Source organism: Gigantopelta aegis, chromosome 7 (genome assembly GCF_016097555.1).
Source record: "Gigantopelta aegis isolate Gae_Host chromosome 7, Gae_host_genome, whole genome shotgun sequence".
Lineage (NCBI taxonomy): Eukaryota > Metazoa > Mollusca > Gastropoda > Neomphalida > Peltospiridae > Gigantopelta > Gigantopelta aegis.
In genome coordinates, this window is record NC_054705.1 from 28929104 (window position 1) to 28954731 (window position 25628).

Below are 25628 nucleotides of genomic sequence, written 5' to 3' on the forward strand. Positions count from 1 at the left end.
ACATATAAAACATAGTTTGGTATTAGCAAGTTTCTTCCCAAATGAACTATTCCACAAATCAGAATGACAGAAATAACAAGAATTAATGTTGAATATAAATGATATTAAATACATATAAAACATAGTTTGGTATTAGCAAGTTTCTTCCCAAATGAACTATTCCACAAATCAGAATGACAGAAATAACAAGAATTAATGTTGAATATAAATGATATTAAATACATATAAAACATAGTTTGGTATTAGCAAGTTTCTTCCCAAATGAACTATTCCACAAATCAGAATGACAGAAATAACAAGAATTAATGTACAGAATGCGTAAGAAATAGCAGACACTGGTGAAGAGTTACCAGTTTCCCTTGAAAGTAGATTTCTTCTTGAGCTGTTCTGTAGTTGGCCGGTATGTCATTCCGGCACTGCCCAGTCTCATTGCTCTGAGATTCTTGTGGAAATTGTGACCCTCTGCTTTCATTGCCATAAACTTGCTTTGGCATTTTGTCATGCGATCGCTGGAAGAAAAAAAACCCATTAAAATAATTGTAATTTTGTTGTCTTTTTGTTTAGGTACAATACTACCATGAAAATATCAGAGTTCAGTGATGGACATAAGTCTTGTGTGTTTTGTAACACTGACTAGACTGATGATAGTGTTAGCTGTAAAGCAATTAGAGGGTGACGTTAAAGGAGCTGTCCTCAGTTTGCTACAGTAAGATTAAATGGGTATGTAATAAAAATAAAATTAACAATGCTGAGCATTCTGGTTAGGAACATAATGTCATTCAAGTGGACGTGAACTATGCATGTTAGCTAGATTTTGCTTTACAGATATGTTCAATAAAGGAATTTTTTTTCATTGCATGGTCAGAATGATCTTTACTACTATAGTAAGATTAAATTGGTACCGGTATGTAATAAAAGACGCTAGATATGCTACTTCTTCCTACTACCAGGAAAGAATATTTTTTATAATAACATTGAGCAGACTTGGATGATATTGATTGCTGAAAGCACAATGGAAAGTTTTTATTTAACAACGTACTCAACACATTTTATTTACAGTTATATGGAGTCGGACATATGGTTAAGGACCATACAGATATTGAGAGAGGAAACCCGCTATCGCCACATCATGGGCTACTCTTTTCGATTAGCAGCAAGGGATCTTTTATATGCATCATCCCACAGACAGGATAACACATACCACAGCCTTTGATATACCAGTCGTGGTGCACTGGCTGGAGCAAGAAATTGCCCAATGGGCCCACTGACGGGGATCGATCCCAGACCAACCGCGCAACAAGTGAACACTCTACCACTGGACTATGTTCCGCCCCACTGAAAGCACAATTACCGATCTATCTGCTCCAGAATGTCATGTAAGCTTAAAGCCTTGTCTTCAAGGACTTCAGAGAATTTCTGCCTCATCTCCAGGGTCATTGGGGTGTGCTTGTTACTTGGCAGTTGAGCCTTGTAGTCCATCAGAGCTGTGGTACTGCAAAACAACAAACAATTAATGAATATTAAAGACATACCGCATGAAAAACAAACCAAAAATAAACCAAAACAAAAGACCACCATTGGCTATTGGGTGTCAAACAAAGCTACCCACAAAAGTTGGTTGCAATTGGTCAAGTAGTTTTGGCGAAGAAGTCGAAAAATTTGAAAAGGATATGCATGACGCATGACGAAGATTGAAAACAGGATCACAATAGGCCAGCTGAGGTGATCTAAAAATTATAAAATTATCAATAAAACAGAGTAAACAGCCATGAATGAGTCACATTCATGAAATACATAATGACACATATCAACATAACATACCAAAAATAAAATCTTCAAAAAGACAAAGACAAATGTTTTGCCAGACCACTGAAACAGTGTATAAAGCTGGGTGGTAAACATATATCAGTATTTTGACTATCATTATGACAAATCTTTATTTCACAATATAACACAGACAATAGAGTAAATTGATGATCAACATTATAAACTTCCTATTGTCACGCAAATATAAAAACAAATTGCAACAGTATGCCTTGACAGTGTATAAAAAAATGTCCATTTTATCACAAAATCTAGTGGAATATAACAGTATGTAAGTTGAAAAAAAGTTACGTACGTAAGTTGAATAAAAATTATGTGTGTAAGTTGAATAGAATGATGTGTGTAAGTTGAATAAGAAAGATGTACGTAAGTTGAATAAGAATGATGTACGTAAGTGTAATAAGAAAGATGTACGTAAGTTGAATAAGAAAGATGTACGTAAGTGTAATAAGAAAGATGTACATAAGTTGAATAAGAAAGATGTACGTAAGTTGAATAAGAATGATGTACGTAAGTTGAATAAGAATGATGTACGTAAGTGTAATAAGAATGATGTACGTAAGTTGAATAACAATGATGTATGTAAGTTGAATAAGAAAGATGTATGTAAGTTGAATAAGAATGATGTACGTATGATGTATGTAAGTTAAGTTGAATAATAAGAATGATGTACGTAAGTTGAATAAGAATGACGTAAGAATGATGTATGTAAGTTGTAATGAATAAGAATGATGTATGTAAGTTGAATAAGAAGTATGAATGTATAAGAAGTATGTAAGTTGAATAAGAATGGCGTACGTAAGTTGAATAAGAATGAAGTATGTAAGTTGAATAAGAATGATGCATGTAAGTTGAATAAGAATGATGCATGTAAGTTGAATAAGAATGATGTATGTAAGTTGAATAAGAATGATGTATGTAAGTTGAATAAGAATGATGCATGTAAGTTGAATAAGAATGATGCATGTAAGTTGAATAAGAATGATGCATGTAAGTTGAATAAGAAGTATGTAAGTTGAATAAGAATGATGCATGTAAGTTGAATAAGAATGATGCATGTAAGTTGAATAAGAATGATGTAGGTAAGTTGAATAAGAATGATGCATGTAAGTTGAATAAGAATGATGTCATGTAAGTTGAATAAGAATGATGTATGTAAGTTGAATAAGAAGTATGTAAGTTGAATAAGAATGATGTATGTAAGTTGAATAAGAATGATGTATGTAAGTTGAATAAGAATGATGTATGTAAGTAAGTTGAATAAGAAATAAGAATGATGTATGTAAGTTGAATAAGAATGATGTATGTAAGTTGAATAAGAATGATGTACGTAAGTTGAATAAGAATGATGCATGTAAGTTGAATAAGAATGATGCATGTAAGTTGAATAAGAATGATGCATGTAAGTTGAATAAGAATGATGTATGTAAGTTGAATAAGAATGATGTATGTAAGTTGAATAAGAATGATGTATGTAAGTTGAATAAGAATGATGTATGTAAGTTGAATAAGAATGATGTATGTAAGTTGAATAAGAATGATGTATGTAAGTTGAATAAGAATGATGCATGTAAGTTGAATAAGAAGTATGTAAGTTGAATAAGAATAATGTTGTTGAATAAGAAAGTATGTAAGTTGAATAAGAATGATGTATGTAAGTTGAATAAGAAGTATGTAAGTTGAATAAGAATGATGCATGTAAGTTGAATAAGAATGATGTATGTAAGTTGAATAAGAATGATGTATGTAAGTTGAATAAGAATGATGCATGTAAGTTGAATAAGAATGATGCATGTAAGTTGAATAAGAATGATGCATGTAAGTTGAATAAGAATGATGTATGTAAGTTGAATAAGAATGATGTATGTAAGTTGAATAAGAATGATGTATGTAAGTTGAATAAGAATGATGCATGTAAGTTGAATAAGAATGATGTATGTAAGTTGAATAAGAATGATGCATGTAAGTTGAATAAGAATGATGTAGAATAAGAATAAGTTGAATAAGAATGATGTATGTAAGTTGAATAAGAAGTATGTAAGTTGAATAAGAATGATGCATGTAAGTTGAATAAGAATGATGCATGTAAGTTGAATAAGAAGTATGTAAGTTGAATAAGAATGATGCATGTAAGTTGAATAAGAATGATGTATGTAAGTTGAATAAGAATGATGTATGTAAGTTGAATAAGAATGATGTATGTAAGTTGAATAAGTAAGTTGAATAAGAATGATGCATGTAAGTTGAATAAGAATGATGCATGTAAGTTGAATAAGAATGATGTATGTAAGTTGAATAAGAATGATGCATGTAAGTTGAATAAGAATGATGCATGTAAGTTGAATAAGAATGATGTATGTAAGTTGAATAAGAATGACGTATGTAAGTTGAATAAGAAGTATGTAAGTTGAATAAGAATGATGTATGTAAGTTGAATAAGAATGATGTATGTAAGTTGAATAAGAATGATGTATGTAAGTTGAATAAGAATGATGTATGTAAGTTGAATAAGAATGATGTATGTAAGTTGAATAAGAATGATGTATGTAAGTTGAATAAGAATGATGTATGTAAGTTGAATAAGAATGATGTATGTAAGTTGAATAAGAATGATGCATGTAAGTTAAATAAGAATGATGTACGTAAGTTGAATAAGAATGATGCGTTACCTTCTTGGTCTAATCATATGAAGGTTGGCTCGGAACTGTTGCAAGGACTTCTTTTCTCGATGTGTTTGAAAAGCCTGTTTTTTATCACTAACATCATCTACATCCTGAAAACAAATATCACAACATCTCCAGTGATATTATCTCCAATGATGAGTGTATTTCTAGTGGATATATTTAATAATTAATATGTTGTTCATTAGGGGGAATTTATTAAGTGTGAAACAAAAACAAATTGTATAACAAGGCCATAGAATTTCACATTTCATGTGAAACACTTTTTCGGTTCTGTGCCTTGTGATCATGGGAACCCATCGGAAACTTTTTAAAAAAGAATTATATATATTTATCCTGTAACTTACCCATGATATCCATGACATAAACCCATGTAATAATTTAGTTTATTATATAACATTTAGTGAAATATCCTAAAATATCAGTGAAATAAAAGTGTTATTTGTCACTCAGTGAAGATAACACATTTTAGAAAATTTCACTATTTCACTTTAAAATGTGTTATCGTCACTGTAGAAAGTGTTATGTTCAGTGTAAGAAAGCCAGGACTATTTTGCTGCTGGCATTTTAAAAATAAAGGTAAATTGTCAAAAGTTATATAATAAATAGAAAATTTCATGTTTTTGGTCAAATATGATTTATATCTCATCTCGTGAAGTTTGCAATCATATCTCACGAGTCGCGCTTGTCAAATCATATTTGGCAAAAAACATGAAATATCCTCTATGTATTAAACCGGTTAATAATGGTATGCAAATTAGCAAGGTCTCTCAATAATGTGTTGCTGTGGATGGGTGATTTGTTTACAAGCCAACAAGACCTGTATACCTGCATAACGTTTTCAAAGATTTAGTTAAAATGCATGACGTCAAACTAATTTGTGCTAATCGTGATGATGTCATATTACTGATGGAGGCGACATTAGAACTGTAATTTACAAAATATCAAATGAAAATGTTATTTGAGAAGCTACTCATGTTTTTTAATATGTAAAATATCAACCTTGTCTAGTTAATCATTATTTGTCTCGGCAGAGCCTTGATAAATACTGACTAACGTAGACTCGGTTGATATTTTCCATGTTAAAAAAAACTTGTAACAAATCCTCTATATATTATTTTCATTGAATAGTCATTCTCGATATAATAATTATGAGAAACAAAATTTCAGTCACGAGATTTTACCGACACAGTACCATTCTGTAAATGATAATTTCTATGAAATCCAAAACCCTGTATAACATAATTTACTATAGCAAGGAATTTTATACTCATTAAGACTAATTCCAATCTGTAAATACTCTTTTGTTATAAATGCTCCAAATAATATCATATGATTTAGAAAACCGATGTTCATAACTGCAAGAATCAAAAATTTTCACTAATTTTGGCAATGTTTAGAAAACAAAAGAGATCGTTTCAGCTATTTTCTCTTATTTCAGATTAATAAAATAACTGTTTATACATTAGTCATCAATGCTGAATTAGTAAATGTTATTTACTGTTTAAAACTGTTTGTATTAATGTCTGAAAGAATGTTAGAATTCTCTCATTCAGCTATTGATGGAAAAAGCTGAACCACAGTATGGGAATTTGCCTTATTCTGTGTATTAATTACATGAAGAAAGAGTTTGATTGTTATTTTATGGTACATATTTGGTACTAATGGAAAAATGTAGCGGGTTTCCTCTCTAAGATTATATGTTGCAATTACCGAATGTTTGACATCCAATATAGCCGATGATTAATAAATCAATGTGCTCTAGTGGTGTCGTTAAAGAAAACAAACTGTTTTTAAGCATGACAACAAATTAAAAGTAAAACAAAACAGACTCACAGTGATTGGAAGGTCTGGAGTCTTGATCGATTTTTTAGATGTTCGCCCATCTGCTTCAGACGTTCTGTTCAAACAGGAAATAATTCATAATCAAAACACAAACTCATAGTCAAGAAAATATTTCAAAGTTAAGAAGCAAATTCAAAGTCACAAACTTTAAGACAAAATATAGGACGATTAAAACACACACAAAGTATTGGAAACAAGTTTATGTATATTTTGAGACTACTTTAAGACAAAATATAGGACGATTAAAACACACACAAAGTATTGGAAACAAGTTTATGTATATTTTAAGACTACTTTAAGACAAAATATAGGACGATTAAAACACACACAAAGTATTGGAAACAAGTTTATGTATATTTTGAGACTACTTTAAGACAAAATATAGGACGATTAAAACACACACAAAGTATTGGAAACAAGTTTATGTATATTTTGTTAATGTATTTGCCTTTAATGTTTCAACAAAGTAATTTCAAAATTGAAACTTTTAATCAAAACAACTAAATTATCTCCATGTAAAATTACCATCACATTTATCAGCAAACTTTGTTTTCTTTAATAACACCACTAGAGCACATTGATTAATTAACCATCAGCTATTGGATGTCAAACATTTGGTAATTCTGACATAGTCTTAGAGAGGAAACCTGCTACATTTTGCCTAATGCAGCCATTTTTAAGGGATCTTTTACATGTTTATGCACTTTCCCACAGAAGAAAAAGCACATAACACAGCCTTTAACCAGTTGTATGGTTATCATCACATTATTTCTGCATTTACCAAAGTTTGACATCCAATAGCCGATGTATTTTTGATGCTGGGGTGTCGTTAAACATTCATTCATTCATTCATTCGACCAGTTGTGGTGCAGTGGTTGGAACAGTGGTTTTGAAGACATATTCCATTTAAACTTGGTATAAGTTAAGTTTAAAATGGACAGTTTATCAAATTCATGCAAAAGATTATTTGCTTTTAGGTTTTAAAAGTGATCAATAAATATAAAACATTTTTGCTTTTGTATTGTTAGGGGTAGAAAGAAATAAAATTAATTTCTTCTGTATTTCATTGAAAAAAACAACCTAATTGTTTTGCCTATACAAACTGATCATTTCCCAGAATAAATATGGGATAAGGAAGGTGCCCTGAACATGAAGATTATCCAATCAACAATATTTTATCAGTGGGGAAAATAACAAAGTTTTTTTGAAAGGTAGGAGGTTACTGGATGCCTTTTATCAAAAACAAGGACATGGCAAGTTTGTGTGTGTTTTCATTGCTGGGCTTTAAAACACCAGTTTGCGTCATACAGTCTTCAGTGATGTTCTGGTTGAGCCATTCAATTTAAGACTGGTAAGTACCAGATTCCATCCAAAGCAAGTCTTAATAACTCAATGGGTAGATGTAAGGCGACTATGGTACACCAACTTCTCTTTCACTAACACCCAATTACTAAGCCAATATCCTGGACAGACAGCCTATGTACACTTGTAGCTGAAGTGTGTGCTCTGGAGAGTGTGCTTGAACCTTAAAGGAAACATGACACGAGACCATATTATAGCTCATTTTAAAAGAAAAATGATATAAAAATAATATACAAATAACTTTATAACAATAAAATACGTGTAGTCAACTTAAAATGAAGAAATTACGCTAATCAGTATCAAAGTACGATTTATGCATATTTCTTCGTGAGCGTTCGGAAAAAAAGGGAAGTGACGTCAGAGCCACTGTACTCTTCCATTGTTGCTAACTGTTTATATATGGAGTAAGGGGCTTACGATCTTTTCAGAAGTCAGAGGCTAAATCCGTAGTGGGCGTGCCTGAACCTTTTTGGATAGGGGCACGTTAATACAGTTCTCAGTTCCCAGTTCAACAGTGCCGTACTGCACGGCCTTTGGGTGTAAAAATAAACAGTTTAAACGATCGGGATTGTCTTTTTATGGTTTTCACAAGGATGGTATCCGAAGAAAGATGCGTGTATTTTATCGCAAAAGAAAAGATTGGACACCAACACCGCATAGTACTTTGGTGTCGGCCCATTTACAGCCCGGAGCCCGAACGTTACCCGGAGACAAAAACAGTACTCGGTTGCTAATGCCGAGGTGTACATTGTACATATTTGGCACAAAGATACACCTCAGCATGATGTATTTATATATGTTAAAACAAAAATGTAGAATTTTTTATTTTTATTTTTGTTTTGAAAAAAAAAAGATTTTTCATGTTAGGGCTGTAGGCCTACATAACAAAATCTGTATTCACCGTCCGAAGAAGGAAACGTCAACAAGTAATTAAATATGGCATATACAAACATGGGATTTGGCATGAGGATACATCTCAGTACGATGTATTTAAATATGTTTTTAAAAAACGTGTAGAAAACAATAATAATTTTAAATATGTTTTTAATCTTCGGGCGGAATACGTCACAAAAACGTTCCTCATCGCCCGAAGCCCCAAAGCAACACGAAGTTCAATACAAAATAAACCATTACTGTCGGTGTCGAAATAACTATTATGTTTCATCCACGGGCTGACTTGAGAATCGGAGTGTTGTTTTAGTTAATTGGTCCTTTCTTTCCGTGGCCTGCACATGTGATTCCTGATTGGCAGGTGTATATTGCAGGGTTATCGACCAGGTAAGTGATTACCACGGTCTAGAGATACGTACAAAATACGTGCCATTTTTTTTAAGATCACAGGGTATTGTGGCGTAACCTGTCGCGACTATAGTACAATGTTAATGAACATTATCAGCCACCCTGCTTCATTACTGTAAATAATGCTGTAAAACCCTTGATTAAGTAGACTTTCCCATCTAAAATTACAAAACTGACCAATTACGTAGTACCAAAGAAAAGAAAATTATCACTTGGGTATCGTGAGTGGTCGTTTTTACTCTAACGCACCCTACCAATAGGCCTAATAATATGCTACTTTTTTTATGAGAGAAAAATACTATAACCCCATTTCGTTCTATTGATGCAAATAGAAATATATTTAGTTTAAAAGTTGATTATACTCTCAAGTCATTTATGTTGTTTTACAAGCCAGGTTAATGAAAGTGAAGCGCCTTGTCGTAAATTAGAGCGTTTGTTTACACTGTGCATACAGATTTCATTATGTACAGCCCGAACATAAAAAATGCGATATTTTCAAAACATTTATATTTTTTACATATTTAAATACATCATATCGAGGTGTATCTTTATGCTAAATATGAACAGTATACACCTCGGCATTAGCATCCGGGCTGTAAATTGGTCGACCGGTCTGGTCTGGCACCATCAGTTTCTCCACCCTCTGACTCGCTATCCGTTTTTTCTTCAGTATCACTGTTGTAAGTAAATGTGTGTCTTTCTTCATTTACTAACAGCTCATATTGATACGGAAAAACGTTTTGCGAACGAACACTCATTGTTTTGGTAAGCTGTGCAAGTCTTAGATTCTTTATGAGTGGTACGGACTAATGCTTTTAAGTGTAAGGCTTCAGATCAAGCGACGCGTCTCTGACGTCACGGACCTCGTGACTGCCCTGCTCATTAAAGATCGGCAATTTCCGCTAAGAGCTCGTATCTGGGGTTCTTTTATGGAGATATTTTAAGTAATTAATTTTTGATAAAAAAATTTTTTTACGTGATTCAATTTATAATTAATTGTACATGGTTGGTGCCAAATATGGTTTACGTGACATGTTTCCTTTAATTGTGCCTAAGCATAAAATATAACTAAAAATGAATGGCTTGCATCTCAGAACCAACTTCAACCCTCAGCTCAAAATGGCTTGCTTTAAACGCAACTGGATGAAAATGAATTGAACAGAAATGACTGCATTGCTACAGACTGAGGTAATAAACACCTTGTTTCCTTTGTCTTGGCATCTGACTTTTTGCGCATTCTGGAAACATTAATGTTGACTGCATCTTCTTGACCTTGACCTTGACCTTGACTTTGAGCAGATTCCTTTCTCAAACTCTCGTAGTATTCGTCAAGAAATCGAAATATACCTGGTGATAAAAAGGAAGAGTTCAATATGTTGCTGTTTCAAACAGATCACCATTGTTCTCAGATTGTTAATTTATTGTTCAAAACGGTTAAAGTGACAGACACTAGTTTTTAAACACTACAACATATTTTCCACTATTAAAGCCATTTTTTGATAATATAAATTAGAAGTTCTCACATTTTGTTATTTAGAATATTAATTTTTGTACATCTGAAAAGGTTCTGGTCATCCAGGTTTTTGTCATATGCGAAAATGCATTTTTTATCAATCTAAAAATGCACGTTTGTCTGAGAATTAATGGTTATCGAAACACAATTTAGCAATTTTTAGATGGTGTGTTCCCTTTTAAACATCATAGATTAACCATATCCACATACATTGTATGTTGCAGGTGTGTAGATTAACTAAACTTAGTGTCCATTTTCACAGGCTGAAACTAGCATCTGCACCTTTAATACCAAACAGCTAGTATGTCACTTGTAGATCTAGTGAATAAACATCATATACCATAGATGTAACTACAAACCAAGTTTCACTGATCAAGGACTTATAGTTTGTGAGAAACTGATCTAAATGCAAAAGTGGCCACCATCAGAAAGTAATGCCTATATCTCAAATGTAATTCTCCGAAGCCTGTCCAGGCAAAAGTGGGTTTCGTCTTTCTTACACTCGACCATATCTCAACACATCCAGATGTTAGACATCAAATTGCAGTTGTTTAAAATGTATTGAGATGTCAGACAAATATTTCTTTTGCTTTTCAGTCCCCTATAGATCTACTGGACTAAACGTTTTGTCTCCGTCCTTCCGTCAGTCTGTCAGTCTGTCCCACACATAGTTTTCAAGACTTTTTTCTCTTTTTTTTGGCAATACTTCAAGATCTTGAGCTGGACTTTTGTGTATAGCTTTATCCATGTTTGACAGAGTTATATCCCTTCAAGTTAGGGGACCAGTAGGGGACATATATTGCTATACATGTAGGTAGTACTAAATCAAATAACATCTGGATGGGTCAAAGTTCGAGGTGCATCTAACTTTTGATAGAGCAGTCAATACCGCAATTCCTGCAATTGTTGATAACTGTGAGTGTTTGTTGTAAAAAACATTAGTTTCATCTGGGCAAAAAAACTGTATGCAATTTTATTTCATCTAGTACCACTGTGTCAAGTAGCTTTGTGCTTGAAACGTGTATGGAGTACCTGTAAACAAAAGTACTTAAATTTTGTGCGAAACTAGGAGTGTTGTAAAAACATTTGGTTACACCGAAAATGAGCCATGAAAGGTCCCATTTTCCTCAATTAATACTTTGAGGTAGGGGTTGCAGTACTGATATTTATGGGTCATACGTTGGTTGATATATTGCATGTGGCATTTTTAAGCACAAACATTAACATGGTCGCCAATGGGATTTTATTTGGTATAGTACACCCTGTAGCAGTACTCTCAGAATGCTTGTTGCTCAGGAAAAAGAAGGAAGTTACGGTCACGTGACTGGAATAGGAAGGACTCATTAGATGAATTTTAGGCCATCCCATTGGCTATTGGGATGTTCGAACCAGATTACTATCCAATGGGGAATATGCATTTGCATTGAGGCCAGGTGAAGTAGAAAAGAAAATGTAATTATGTAAATGTTTTTTGCCTTTAGACTTACTCTTGTTGTAGGACGCGTCGGTTGACTCGTCTTCTGTCATGGAGTCTGTGTTCTCCTTGTACGTCGTACTCTGTTTCTCCTGAGGCGCCGCAGAGCTCAGTTGCTGAGATGAACTGGCACTGCTGGGGGGAGGCGAAACTGAGGAACGAGGCCCAAGGAATGTGCTGCGCCGTGCCAGTGGGCGGGACTTAAATATGCTAGACTTTTTAACCTGGTAACAGAAAATTAAAATATAAATTAATACATATTTTTAGAACAGTTGAACGTACTATGTAAAACAATATTTTCAACAAAAAAAAAAAAAACAGTGGTGTTTTTTTTCCTCATGCAAACATAATTTATTAAGCTTTTTAAATATAAAACATTTATTTTTATTTTTGTTTTATATCACAATGTCACTACACAGATATCTGAAATTACTGACAACATACTGATTACATATTATACTAGTAGCTAATAACCATATTAATTACTGTAATATCGTAATTACATAGTATATGTAAAGTCCGAAACAAATTGTTAACAACTACAATAAATTACTCTCCTACCTGTAATTACTGTTAAATTTCCACCAAATTTTGTTCAGACACAAATTATGGAAAAACCATTACAGTAAAACAGATTCCACATAAAAGACTGTATGATGTCACCAATATTGACTAGAATTAAATCTACTTCCATCTACAATATTTTCACTAGTCCAAACAAGTGGTTTGCTAGTAAGTGCAAAGACGATGCTTTTGATTGCTCAAAATGAAATTGCATTGAATATTTTCACTTGTCCACCACTGTTGTACATTAATTTTGCTTGTCTAAGCAGATTTTCATTTGTCAGGACAGACAAGTGCTTATTTCAAACACTGGGCTATATTATGCATTAATCAGTTAGCATCAAATCCATGCATTTAGTACTTGCTTTAAATAAACCAAACACAATGATGTTATAATTATGGAAAAAATATCACACTGTAAGTTATACAAACAAAACCACAAGCCAATGCAACAGCAAACAATGGTTAAAATAGTTTTCTCTTCTTTGATTTATTTGTATGCTCTATAGATGATTCGTCATAAACGGGTTTTTTAATATGGGAAATATATAGATCAACCGAGTCTATGTTAATCAGTATTTGTCAAGGCTCTGCCAAGTCAAATACATATTAACCAGACAAAGTTAAGATTTTACATTTTAAAAACACAAGTATCAAATTCTATTTATTGTAAAACACATTTATCAATATTTAGTTCTAAATTCTCTTTCATCAGTAATATGACATTATACCGGTTAGCACAAATGTAGTTGGATACCATGCCGTATAACTAAATCTTATCAAAATGTTACACTCGGGTATACATGTCTTGTTGGCTTGTAAACATATGACCCATTGACTGCCAAAAAACAACAAACAACATTAACCAGGTTAAAAGGCAAAATATCAAATGGGGTTTATGATATGAATATTATTGGTAAGTTATAAGATACAATTAATGCAGTTATGGTTGAGACACATTGTACTGGACAAAGATGTCAGCCGTGTGTGGGGTTTTTTTTAAAGGACAGTTAAAGTTAAATTTGTTTTGTTTAACGACACCACTAGAGCACATTGATTTATTAACCATTGGCTATTGGATGTCAAACATTTGGTAATTTTTACATATAGTCTAAGAGAGGAAACCCACTACATTTTTCCATTAGTAGCAAGGGATGTTTTATATGCACCATCCCAAAAACAGGATAGCACATACCACAGTCTTTGATATATCAGTCGTGGTGCAATGGCTGGAACAAGAAATAGCCCAATGGGCCCACTGACGGGCATTGATCCTAGACCAACCGCGCATCAGGCGAGCACTTTAACACTGGGCTACATCCTGCCCCGTTTAGGACAGAGGCTAGTAGTTAGTGGCCCTGTAGTACACCTGTTTACTGATCAGTGCACTCACTCTGGCTTCAAGCTGGTAAGTAGGATATAAGCCTAACACCTGACAGCATCCAATCTTAAATCTGACAACACATGCATGGTGTGGTCACCGTCAGTGACTTGCCTTTTTGTGCATAATTGCACGAACAAACGAACGAATGTTTAACGAGACCTCTGCAACAAAAATAGTTTTTGTTATAAAAACAGAAACACAGGAACTATACAGACAGACTTTATTTATTAACTTCACATCTTGAGCACTTTCCATGTGATTAACTCACTTTATTTATTAACTTCACATCTTGAGCACTTTCCATGTGATTAACTCAGACTTTATTTATTAACTTCACATCTTGAGCACTTTCCATGTGATTAACTCTGACTTTATTTATTAACTTCACATCTTGAGCACTTTCCATGTGATTAAGTCTGACTTTATTTATTAACTTCACATCTTGAGCACTTTCCATGTGATTAACTCAGACTTTATTTATTAACTTCACATCTTGAGCACTTTCCAAGTGATTAAGTCTGACTTTATTTATTAACTTCACATCTTGAGCACTTTCCAAGTGATTAAGTCTGACTTTATTTATTAACTTCACATCTTGAGCACTTTCCATGTGATTAACTCAGACTTTATTTATTAACTTCACATCTTGAGCACTTTCCATGTGATTAAGTCTGACTTTATTTATTAACTTCACATCTTGAGCACTTTCCATGTGATTAAGTCTGACTTTATTTATTAACTTCACATCTTGAGCACTTTCCATGTGATTAACTCAGACTTTATTTATTAACTTCACATCTTGAGCACTTTCCATGTGATTAAGTCTGACTTTATTTATTAACTTCACATCTTGAGCACTTTCCATGTGATTAACTCAGACTTTATTTATTAACTTCACATCTTGAGCACTTTCCATGTGATTAAGTCAGACTTTATTTATTAACTTCACATCTTGAGCACTTTCCATGTGATTAACTCTGACTTTATTTATTAACTTCACATCTTGAGCACTTTCCATATGATTAACTCTGGATTACATTCATGAAGAAGGCTAATGAAAACATTTAAGTGTATGATGGCCAGTTTATTGTTAAACTTAAAATATGCAGGAATTTAATACATTTTGAGAGTATTGCTACAGCAATACATGTCCCCTACCAATCCCAACAAATTTTCGTATCTCCTAAATTCAAGGGCCATAATTTTATGAAAAATGTGTACGTCCTCTTACAAGTTAAACTTTATCTATAACAGTACATAATAAAGTTATATTCAAAATTTCATCTCAGTATCTTTAGGCATTGCAAAAAGAAGTCCAGGAAAACAAATTTAATATCTCCTAAGTCAAGGCCCAAAAATGGGTAAATCAGTATGAAAGTGAAACTTGATCTGTAGCAGACGGACAGACAGAAGGACGGAGATGAAAACTAGTGTCCTCCAGCTGGACCGGCAGGGGACTAACAAGCAGGATGAAACCATGGCCCTGACTTGCTCTGCAATGCTGGCATATATAATATATACTGATGCAAGTTGAAGTCTTCATCATTTATGAACTATGAACCACACCAACGTACATGCAAGTTATTCTGTTAGTAGTAACTTCTTTGATGGAGCGCACTCCTTGAACCTACCTACCACAGATAAAAACTTAGACATGTTCGGCATTGCCTGAAACTGAAAAGTATAAAATCTACAATTTAGTAAGCACAGAAGAAAGCATAAAGATAGAGACAGATGATTCTGAAAGTAACTCATAACACAGCCCTATAGTGTATTGCTGTGACAGATATTTTGGGAGACTGTGGCAATAAACCAAAACTTACCAAGTTAACATAATTCAGGGAATATCCCCTAACAGGTCAAAGTATTATCATGTTTCCTGTTTATACTGATTACTTACCAGTCAAAGTATTGTCATGTTTCCTGTTTATACTGCTTACTTACAAGGTCAAGGTATTATCATGTTTTCTCTTTATACTGTTTACTTAACAAGTTGAGGTATTATCATGTTTCCTGTTTATACTGCTTATTTAACAGGTCAAAGTATACTCTTCAAAAAAAGAAACGCAAAAGGGTACAAATGGGTTATAACTCCGATTTTATGTTTCCTACCGGTTCATGCTTTGTGAATATAAGGTCATTGCATGTCCCAAACACATTCCCACAGTTACATTCGATAAAACGCAGCTACTGTACAATAAAGTTCCAAAATGTGAATATTCGCAAAAATGCAGCCATGTGCAAACCATGTCACCACTGCACGTGCATTGTCTGCACGTGCATTGTCTGCACGTGCAACATGAACACCGACAGTATAAAAGTGCAGGGTGTTCACTTGCCTGGCCTCTGTATCTGGCCGACAGTTGACAATCCAGGACATGCCACGTCTCAGTGAACCGCAGAGAAACAATGCCATCGGCCGACTAGACGCAGGCGAATCCAGAACGGCCGTTGCCAGGGCATTCCATGTGTCCCCAAGCACCATCTCCAAACTGTGGGACCGTTACCAGCAACATGGATCAACACGTGACCTCCCTAGATCCGGTCGACCACGGGTCACTACCCCCGGGCAGGACCGCTACATCCGGGTACGCCACCTTCGGGAACGATTGACTACTGCCACCTCCACAGCTGCAGCAATACCAGGTTTGCGCAGGATATCCGACCAGACCGTACGGAACCGCCTACGTGAGGTAGGAATTCGTGCCAGACGTCCAGTTCGAGGTGTCATCTTAACACCACAACACCGTCGACTCCGACTGCAGTGGTGCCAGATTCATCGACAATGGCCTCAACTGCGATGGAGACAGGTGTGGTTCAGTGACGAGTCCCGATTTCTGCTCCGACGTCATGATGGAAGATGTCGCGTGTATAGGCATCGTGGTGAACGTTATGCGGCAAACTGCGTGCAGGAAGTGGACAGATTCGGCAGGGGTAGTGTCATGGTGTGGGCAGCCATCTCACACACTGGCAGAACTGACCTGGTCCACGTGCAGGGCAACCTGAATGCACAGGGCTACATTGACCAGATCCTCCGGCCACACATCGTTCCAGTTATGGCCAACGCCAATGCAGTGTTCCAACTTGACAACGCCAGGCCTCACACAGCACGTCTCACAACGGCTTTCCTACAGAACAACAACATTAATGTCCTTCCTTGGCCATCGATATCACCGGATTTGAACCCAATTGAGCATCTATGGACGAGTTGGACCGACGCCTCCGACAGCGACAACCACAGCCCCAGACCCTGCCCGAGCTGGCAGCAGCCTTGCAGGCCGAGTGGGCCACCATCCCCCGGGACGTCATCCGTACTCTGGTTGCTTCAATGGGCAGGCGGTGCCAGGCAGTTGTCAACACACGCGGAGGCCACACCCGGTATTGACTCCAGATGACCTTGACCTTGGTGGTGTGTCCTATCACTTACTCACAATGGACTAGAGTGAATTGTGAACAATCCTGCAACATTTGGTAATTATCGGACTCACCATTCAATAATTAAATCAATTCTCCAAATGTTACGACAATGTGGTTTTGCGTTTCTTCTTTTGAAGAGTATATTATCACTGGCAAACTATAATAGCCTATACGATATCATAAAAACAAAGGCATAGTGAGGTTTGCTATCACTTTAGGATGTTGTATTAATTATCGGCAATTAGATGTCCAAGACATAGTAATGGTGATGTAACACACACACTGTGGCCAATACGAAGTTGAATATATATGGTTTTAGACAAGGTGCCATCAACATCTATACAAAAATGATGTAATTAAATGTTATTTTGAAATGGATTATAATCACTGATATTATACAAATATGACGTAAATATTTATTGCATTGGGAAAGTATTGTCTTCAAGTTCAACTGGATTAATAAAAAGAACTACAGAACCCACATAAAACTGTGATGAAAGACAAGGAAAGGAAACCGGTTGTTTTAATGACAGCTTAGCACATTTTCCGCTCAGACTATTGTGTGACTAACATAACGTGTAGGGTTATCTTCACACATGGTCTAGAGAATGAGAGGAAACCCACTCTCAATGGTACTTCTACCAAATTGAAGCAAGTGATCTGTTATATGCACTTTCCCATTGACAGGACAGCACATACCACAACCTTTGGTATACAAGTCAGACATATAATTTCACCTGGAGCCAAAACTTTTTAGCAGTTTGCTTAATTTAATCAGAAAATCTGCAGCCATGTTCAAGTTTTAATTAGCCCAAATAGCCAGAATGACTGTAACATGATTAAAATCAGTTCTATATTTCATGAATAAAACAGCCATCTTTTCACTGGAATAATGAGTGCTGAATGTACTGCTACATATTAGGGATTGGTCGTGACATTATAGTGTGCCACGTCCAGCACATTAGTTAAAAGAACATCAGAAGACCTGTCACTGTGTGCCTTTGTTTACCTTCATCGAGGGGTTACTGGACATCATTTGTTCCCACTTCAGTTTATCTGGTCTGTCAGTTTGCTTGACTTTTGGTGGCAGCTGTCTGTATCCACCAATTTCGATCTCTCTATAAAGTAAACAAAATGAGTAGGAAATACAGTTCCTTCTCAATATTTAATAAATAAAATATGAGTAATATATATGATAAATAATAATTAATTTAACATGCCTCTACAAAAGATAGTGTCGGAGGAATTCAAGGACTTCACTATCTTAGTTTGTACAGTCATATATTTAAAGTAATATACTATTATCTATTTCCAATAATACCTTTATTTAGTGTACAATTATTATGCAATAGTCTAATGTGAAATTCATGTTCTGAAATTGTACTACACAATCCACAATTTTGCAATTTACCAAAATGTTACCTGCAAATCCATGACTCTTTAATGCATACAGAAACTCTACCTGCAAATCAGTAACTGTGTAATGCACAGAAACTCTATCTGCAAATCCATGATTGTGTAATGTATGGAAAATCTATCTGCAAAATCTACAACTGTGTAATGAATGGAAACACTACTGCAAAATTCACAACTGTGTAATGTATAGAAACTCTACTGCAAAATCCACAAATGTGTAATGTATGGAAACTCTACTGCAAAATCCACAACTGTGTAATGTATGGAAACTCTACTGCAAAATCCACAACCGTGTAATGCATGGAAGCTCTACCTGTAAATCCATGTAATGAATGGAAACTCTATTGCAAATCCATCACTGTGTAATGTACAGTATAATGTACCGAAATGCATGCAAAATCCACAACAGCTCTAATTGCAAATACATTACTGAGAAGTGTACAGATACTTTACCTTTGAATCCATGACTGTGTAATCCATGAAAACTCTACTGCAAAATCCAAAACTTTGTATTGTACAGAAACTGTACCTGCAAATCCATACTAGGTAATGTGAGAAAGATTTACCTGCGAATCCACGACTGTGTGATAGGACTCATTTCAGAACTATGTTCTGTGTTCATCGCTTCAAGAATCCAGTTGAGAACACAAAGCTGACGGAAAAGTGCATCCCTGCAACAAAATAATAGATATTAATTTGAATTGGATGTCATTATAAACAAAGTACATAACAAAATAACTGATTTGAATTTGAATTGGATGTCATTACAAAGTGCATCTCTGTAACAAAATAACAGATTTTATTTTGAATTGGATGTCATTACAAACGAAGTGTATCCCTGTAAGAAAATAACTGATTTTAATTTGAATTGGATGTCATTATAAACAAAGTGCATAACAAAATAACCAATTTTAATTTGAATTGGATGTCATTATAAAGTGCATCGCTTTAACAAAATAAATGATTTAACTTAGAATGGAATGAAATAACAATGCAAATATACTGCTTGTTGTCAGTAAAAAGAAAAAAGAAAAAAACATTCTTACTTTTCGACATCGTCAGAGCTTACATCTGACAGGTTGGTGTGTTGGGGGGTGTATGGGCGTGGGGGAGCCACCTTGTTCCGTCTGCTTCCTACGCTGGCCGATCTACTCCTGGCGCTCATCCTAGGAGGTCAGAAAAACAACATCACATAAATAACAAGCATTTATAGTACTGCTACAACAAATTTTCTTATCTCCTAAGTTCAAGGGCCATAACTCTGTCAAAAATGGGTAAATTTCCATGAAAGACAAGCAGACCCTAATTTCAACGCCTTAAAAATGGATACTAAGTTTATTTAATCTATAAAGTTGGATAAAATTACAACAGACTCGACGTCATGTTGTAACTCGAAACTCGACGTCATAACCATTACTTCTCATACTCCCATGCACTTTTAAAAATAGGAAAAAATGCATTTTGTGATATTAAAAAAACCAGGATACCAGAAACACTTCAAATGTAGGAAAATGGATAATCTAAACAATAAAATCTAAGTAATGTCTCATTTTAGTTGTGAAAAATGGCTCTGATAGTGAAAAATATGCCTTAGTGTTTAAAAACTGGGGTCCGTCACTTTAATATATATTGACTTTTCAGTTACCCCGGTAATTAGGGTACATGTGTTTATTCTTATAAAAAATGTCTAAAAAATATTTCTTATAATCCTACTTGGTTAGTATTAATGTACCAGAATACCATTCAGGTAAACAATATAAGCTCGTATTTAAGCAGAATTTTCACATGTCCATTAAAGATATTATAATGTATTGTGTTCAGATAAAGATCTTAAGCCCAAATCAATTTCTGAATCAAACAACATGGGAAGATATTTTATAAATTGCTTACAACACAAAGATGTTTGCATTGCAATTGCATCCATACTGAGCGAAATGTTTTGAAGAAGAATTCTTATAACAGTTACTATGTCATTTTGAGAATGAACACATGTAAGTAAATGACACAAACCCGCTGAATGTGACTCTTCCTTTGACATCAGAGTCGAGAATACTGGAAGGAACGTTTCTCATCTGGTCACAGGTTTCATCTTCACTACTGGATTCCAGGAATCTTTAAAATCAAAAACACTTGGTCATGCATTGCAATGTGGTAAGCACATTCAGGACATGTGCAGGAGATTGTTTTGGGGGTTAAAACCCCTCCTTGTTCAAGCAAACTTCTTCTTTTTTCAATATATTTTCCCAGGGAGCATGTCTCAACCCCCCTATAAACTTTGCTCACCACAGCACACATGTCTGACATTCCACTACTGCCAAATGGAATGACACTAAAATCTTTGACATGGCCCATCTGGTAACCCCTTTGACATGTCTCACCCTATGACCAATTCCACCTCTTTGGCATGTCTCACTCTATGACCAATTCCACCCCTTTGGCATGTCTCACTCTATGACCAATTCCACCCCTTTGGCATGTCTCACCATATGACCAATTCCACCCCTTTGGCATGTCTCACCCTACGACCAATTCCACCCCTTTGGCATGTCTCACCCTATGACCAATTCCACCCCTTTGGCATGTCTCTTCTACCTCCATTAATCTATACTGCCACCCAAATTAACTGTAACTGACATCCATCTTGTATGTATAAAAGTTTAGTTTTTGAAAATGATCTGTGAATGTCAATAATATACAAAGTGTATAAAGTGGTTTACATAATTTGTGACCGGTCTGCGATTGACGATCAATCTTATGACCCAGCACTTGTCAGACGAGTGCTCTACCAATGAGCTACACCCTGGCCCTCCCTCTATTCACTACACACTCCAGGGCCATAGCAGAAAAATTATACAAACTTAGAGAAAATTCTCTTCTTAACCGTTTAAGGAGTTTCAGACTATTAACTACTCAGTTGCCCCCCCCCCCCCCCCCCCTCCCCAACAAAAAATCTTAGCTATGGCCCTGCATTCAGGGTTCATAGCCTTAAAGACCAAACAAATTCAAAGACTTTTACCTGCCATTTTCAAAGACTTTCAAAGACTTTTACATAGCGGTCAATGACAATAGAATGAGATAAAAATACCAAATCAGTTTGTTTACATTGCAGTCCATGGCAAAACATTGAGCTTTTTTACATGAATCATGACAGATTAAACCTTGTAACTAGAAAATATCAAGTGTATGCAGCTGTAAAGATATCATTATTGCTTTGGCTAAAATTTGTGAGAATTTAAAGACTTTTAAAGACTTTCATTACAATTCAAAGACTTTCAAAGAGCTAAAAATAATGTTTTTAATTTCAAAGACTTTCAATGAATTTAATTACCACTACGAACCCTGACACTAATGTTTCTTTCTTTAATTATTTGTCAAGGCGTGTAAGCAGGAGAGGGCTTCAGGGGCTAAAACTACTCTCTACTAAAGCAAATTTCTTCTTTTTTTTAAATATATTTTCCAGGAGAGCATGACTCGACCATCTCTATAAACTTTGGTTGCCACAATAGGAGAATCACATTTTAATGGCAATAACTTTTAAGTAGAAGTGGGCATAAATAAAACGTATTTCATCATTCAAACATTAGCTGTTCTACATATTGTAAAAGATTAAGCAATTCATTTAGTACCACAAAAAGACATTTTATAACAAGAAAAACTTTTTGTATTATCATTTAGGAGCAAGCATCAAATAGCCCAACTGTTCCTTCTTAAACAATAATAATGTAACAGTATATGTGAGCAAACCTGGCAATGTTAACATCTGGATCGAGTTCTTCATCAAAGTCACTCTCGCTGTCACTGTCAGATTTCGGGGGTTGCCACTCTCTCCGGGCAGCTTCCAGCTTCTTCCGCTTTTCTGCTATTGCTGCTGCATTCTGGGTACAATAAAAAGTTTGTTTTGTTTAACGACACCACTGGAGCACACCTATTAATTAATCATCGGCTACAGGATGTCATAGATTTGCTAACTCTGACACGTAGTCATCAGAGGAAACCTGCTACATTTTTCCTAATGCAGCAAGGGATATTTTATATGCACCATCACACAGACAGAATAGCACATACCACGATCTTTGATATAAAACTTGTGCACTGGCTGGAACCAAAAATAGCCCAAGGGGCCCACTGACGGGAATCGATTTCACACCGACCATGTATCACGTGTGCACTTTACCACTGGGCTATATCCTGCCTCCTCTGGGTTCAACAAAACATCATTATATTATGTTTAATTAATATTCATTATTATTATTAGAGCTCTGAAATGGTGGAGTAGTGGTGGAGCTCTATTGTTGTTGTTCAAATAAAAACATTTATTACTATTTATATTATGTTTAATTAATATTCATTATTATTATTAGAGCTCTGAAATGGTGGAGTAGTGGTGGAGCTCTATTGTTTTTGTTCAAATAAAAACATTTATTACTATTTATATTATGTTTAATTAATATTCATTATTATTATTAGAGCTCTGAAATGGTGGAGTAGTGGAGTTTTTGTTCAAATAAAAACATTTATTACTATTCCTCACTTTTTATTCTGAACAATTTCTCAAAATTGGAGATCTAAAACTTTGGAAGGTGGCAGGGCATCAACTGAAGATGTGCAAGAAATAAAGAAAGAAATTGTAGCTCAAAGAAATTGATTTTTTTAAAAACCTATTTCCTCTGAAAGTGCTGAGTCAAATGCAATGAAACTTAATGAACTGGAGGGGCCAATTGTAGATGAAAAACGGCTAGTTATAGGGGCCATCTTGGATTTATGTTGGCTTTTGAATTTCACTTAAACAAGCATATCTGGAAAAAGATGAGTCAATCAAAGTGACACTTGGTGGAAATAATAACAAAAGAGAGCGCATCTGAATGCACTAAAGACTTTTGGGATTGGTGAAACAGGGTGGCCGCCTTCGACCAATCAAAATCAATTACATGGAAAACTGGATTTCTGCTGCAATAGTGTGTACTCATATGTTTTTTGGTATGTCCAGTTCATTAATGCCATTTGTGACTGTATAGAAGCAAGCATGCTGAATTTATATTTGGCAGCCATCTTGGATTTAAAATATTTAAAAAGTTTTTGAAAATCTTTTTTTCTTTCTAAAAATGCTGAATTACTGAAAAGAAACTAGGTATATCTAATGAGCTTGAGATGCAAATCACATTTTTTCAAACAGTAACTTTCATAAGGTCGACTTTTTTTGGGGGGGGGGGGGCATGTTTGATTTCACTTTTGAACAAGCGTATTTCCCACACTAATTAAGCATTCAAAGCAAAACTTGGTGGAAATGATAAGAATGTATAGCACATTTGAATGCACTAAACACTGTTGACATATCTGAAACAAGATGGTTCATTAACGAAGTAACCACTGGACTAGAGTCAGTCCCGAAACAAGATGGATGCCATTGACCAAGCAAAATGGTGTGCATGCAACAATTCGGATTTCTGTGGCAAAAATGTGTGCCTATATGCTTTTATGTATTCCAAGTTCATTTACACCATTTGTAAATGAACAAAATCAAGCGTATGGCCCTGGCCATCTTGAATTTTTAAGTATTTAAAACATTTTTTTGAAATTATTTACTCTAAAAATGCTGAGTTAACTGAAACAAAACTTTGCATGTTTAATGGGTTTGAGGGGTCAATCATATTTCTTCAAAATGTAACTTACTTAATTATAATGGCCATATTTGATTCAACTTGAACAAGCATATCTCCAAAATTATTAAAATGATCAAAGCAAACTTGGTGCAAATTATAAGGTATGAGAGGTCCATTAAATACACAAAAGACTTGTTGGATATCTAAAACAAGATGGCCGCTTTTGGCCACTCAAAATTAATCATATGGAACAAATATTTATTTGTGTAAAAGTCATATCAGACTGAGTCTTCACAATTTAGACAATGCATCATTGTAATGAAACTGTACACAATTATATCTATTCCCCCACAACAAATACACACCTTAAGGTTGATGATCTAGAGTTTAGGTGAAATGAGGCAGTTTCGTTTTTTGTCACAACTGAACTCTGTGGTTACTACTACTACTGTTAGTACTATGTTTATTATTAAACATCTTTTGCTAACCTTTGCCTGCTGCTGTTGTTTAATCAAATCGAAGAAGCCATAACCAAGTCGAACATTCCGAATCAAATTTCTGCAGAAAGAAAAAAACACCATCATTTAAGTAGTGACCTTTAATAAACAGTTGCTATGAAAATGCAGATACAATCTACTTCAAGTTTGTAACATTAAATAATATTATCTTATCTTGCAATAATCAAACTTTCTTATCACTGACACAGACCAACTGAAATTGACTAATAATTAGCATGTCCGTATATCTACTTATGGTTCATCCACGTCTATCCTGGGTACAGATTCTGTCACTGTTATTGATTCTACCCATGACAAAAGAGGTTAGTAATATTTACCGTATTTGACTGGGAATAAGCCCAGGAGTCCAAAACAACATATTATTAACAAGGCATGCGGTGACATATTATTGGGAGATGAAGTGGGAGGGGGCAGACATGAATTTGTCTTTTAATGTGAGTGGGGATAGGGAACACACAGCCACCTAAGTTTTATAGTTAAGGAAGGGGAGGGTGCATTACTATGAAATATAACTGACCATGTTGTAGTGATCACACGGATGTTTTGATGGGTATGTGGTACTGATTACCTGTATAATTTCTGTTTTTAGCTACAGATTCTTTTTGAAACCACTACCAGCATATTACCATTTTAAAAAGATCAAATTAGTTATGCATAAAATATGTATGGGATCGATTAATGTGTAACCTATATACTAGGCGGCAATAAAAACGCAATCTCGGAAATGATCA

At 34.8% G+C, this 25628-nt stretch overlaps 1 protein-coding gene across 3 annotated transcripts in view; it reads right to left on the reverse strand.

Annotated features, from left to right (window-relative positions):
- Positions 1–25628, reverse strand: part of LOC121377521 (coiled-coil domain-containing protein 60-like) — a 42589-nt gene that overhangs the window by 9410 nt on the left and 7551 nt on the right. For 2 of the 3 annotated variants that reach the window (XM_041505547.1, XM_041505545.1), the window contains exons 5-17: positions 24868–24937; positions 22524–22654; positions 20790–20891; positions 19826–19945; positions 19346–19450; positions 18373–18481; positions 15582–15620; positions 12012–12222; positions 10211–10358; positions 6342–6405; positions 4494–4597; positions 1352–1492; positions 351–509 (exon numbers count right to left, since the gene is read on the reverse strand). In XM_041505547.1, coding sequence (XP_041361481.1) covers positions 351–509; positions 1352–1492; positions 4494–4597; positions 6342–6405; positions 10211–10358; positions 12012–12222; positions 15582–15620; positions 18373–18481; positions 19346–19450; positions 19826–19945; positions 20790–20891; positions 22524–22654; positions 24868–24937 — 1503 coding nt within the window. The remainder of the gene's footprint in view (positions 1–350; positions 510–1351; positions 1493–4493; positions 4598–6341; positions 6406–10210; positions 10359–12011; positions 12223–15581; positions 15621–18372; positions 18482–19345; positions 19451–19825; positions 19946–20789; positions 20892–22523; positions 22655–24867; positions 24938–25628) is intronic. The other variant, XM_041505546.1, reaches the window with a different exon arrangement.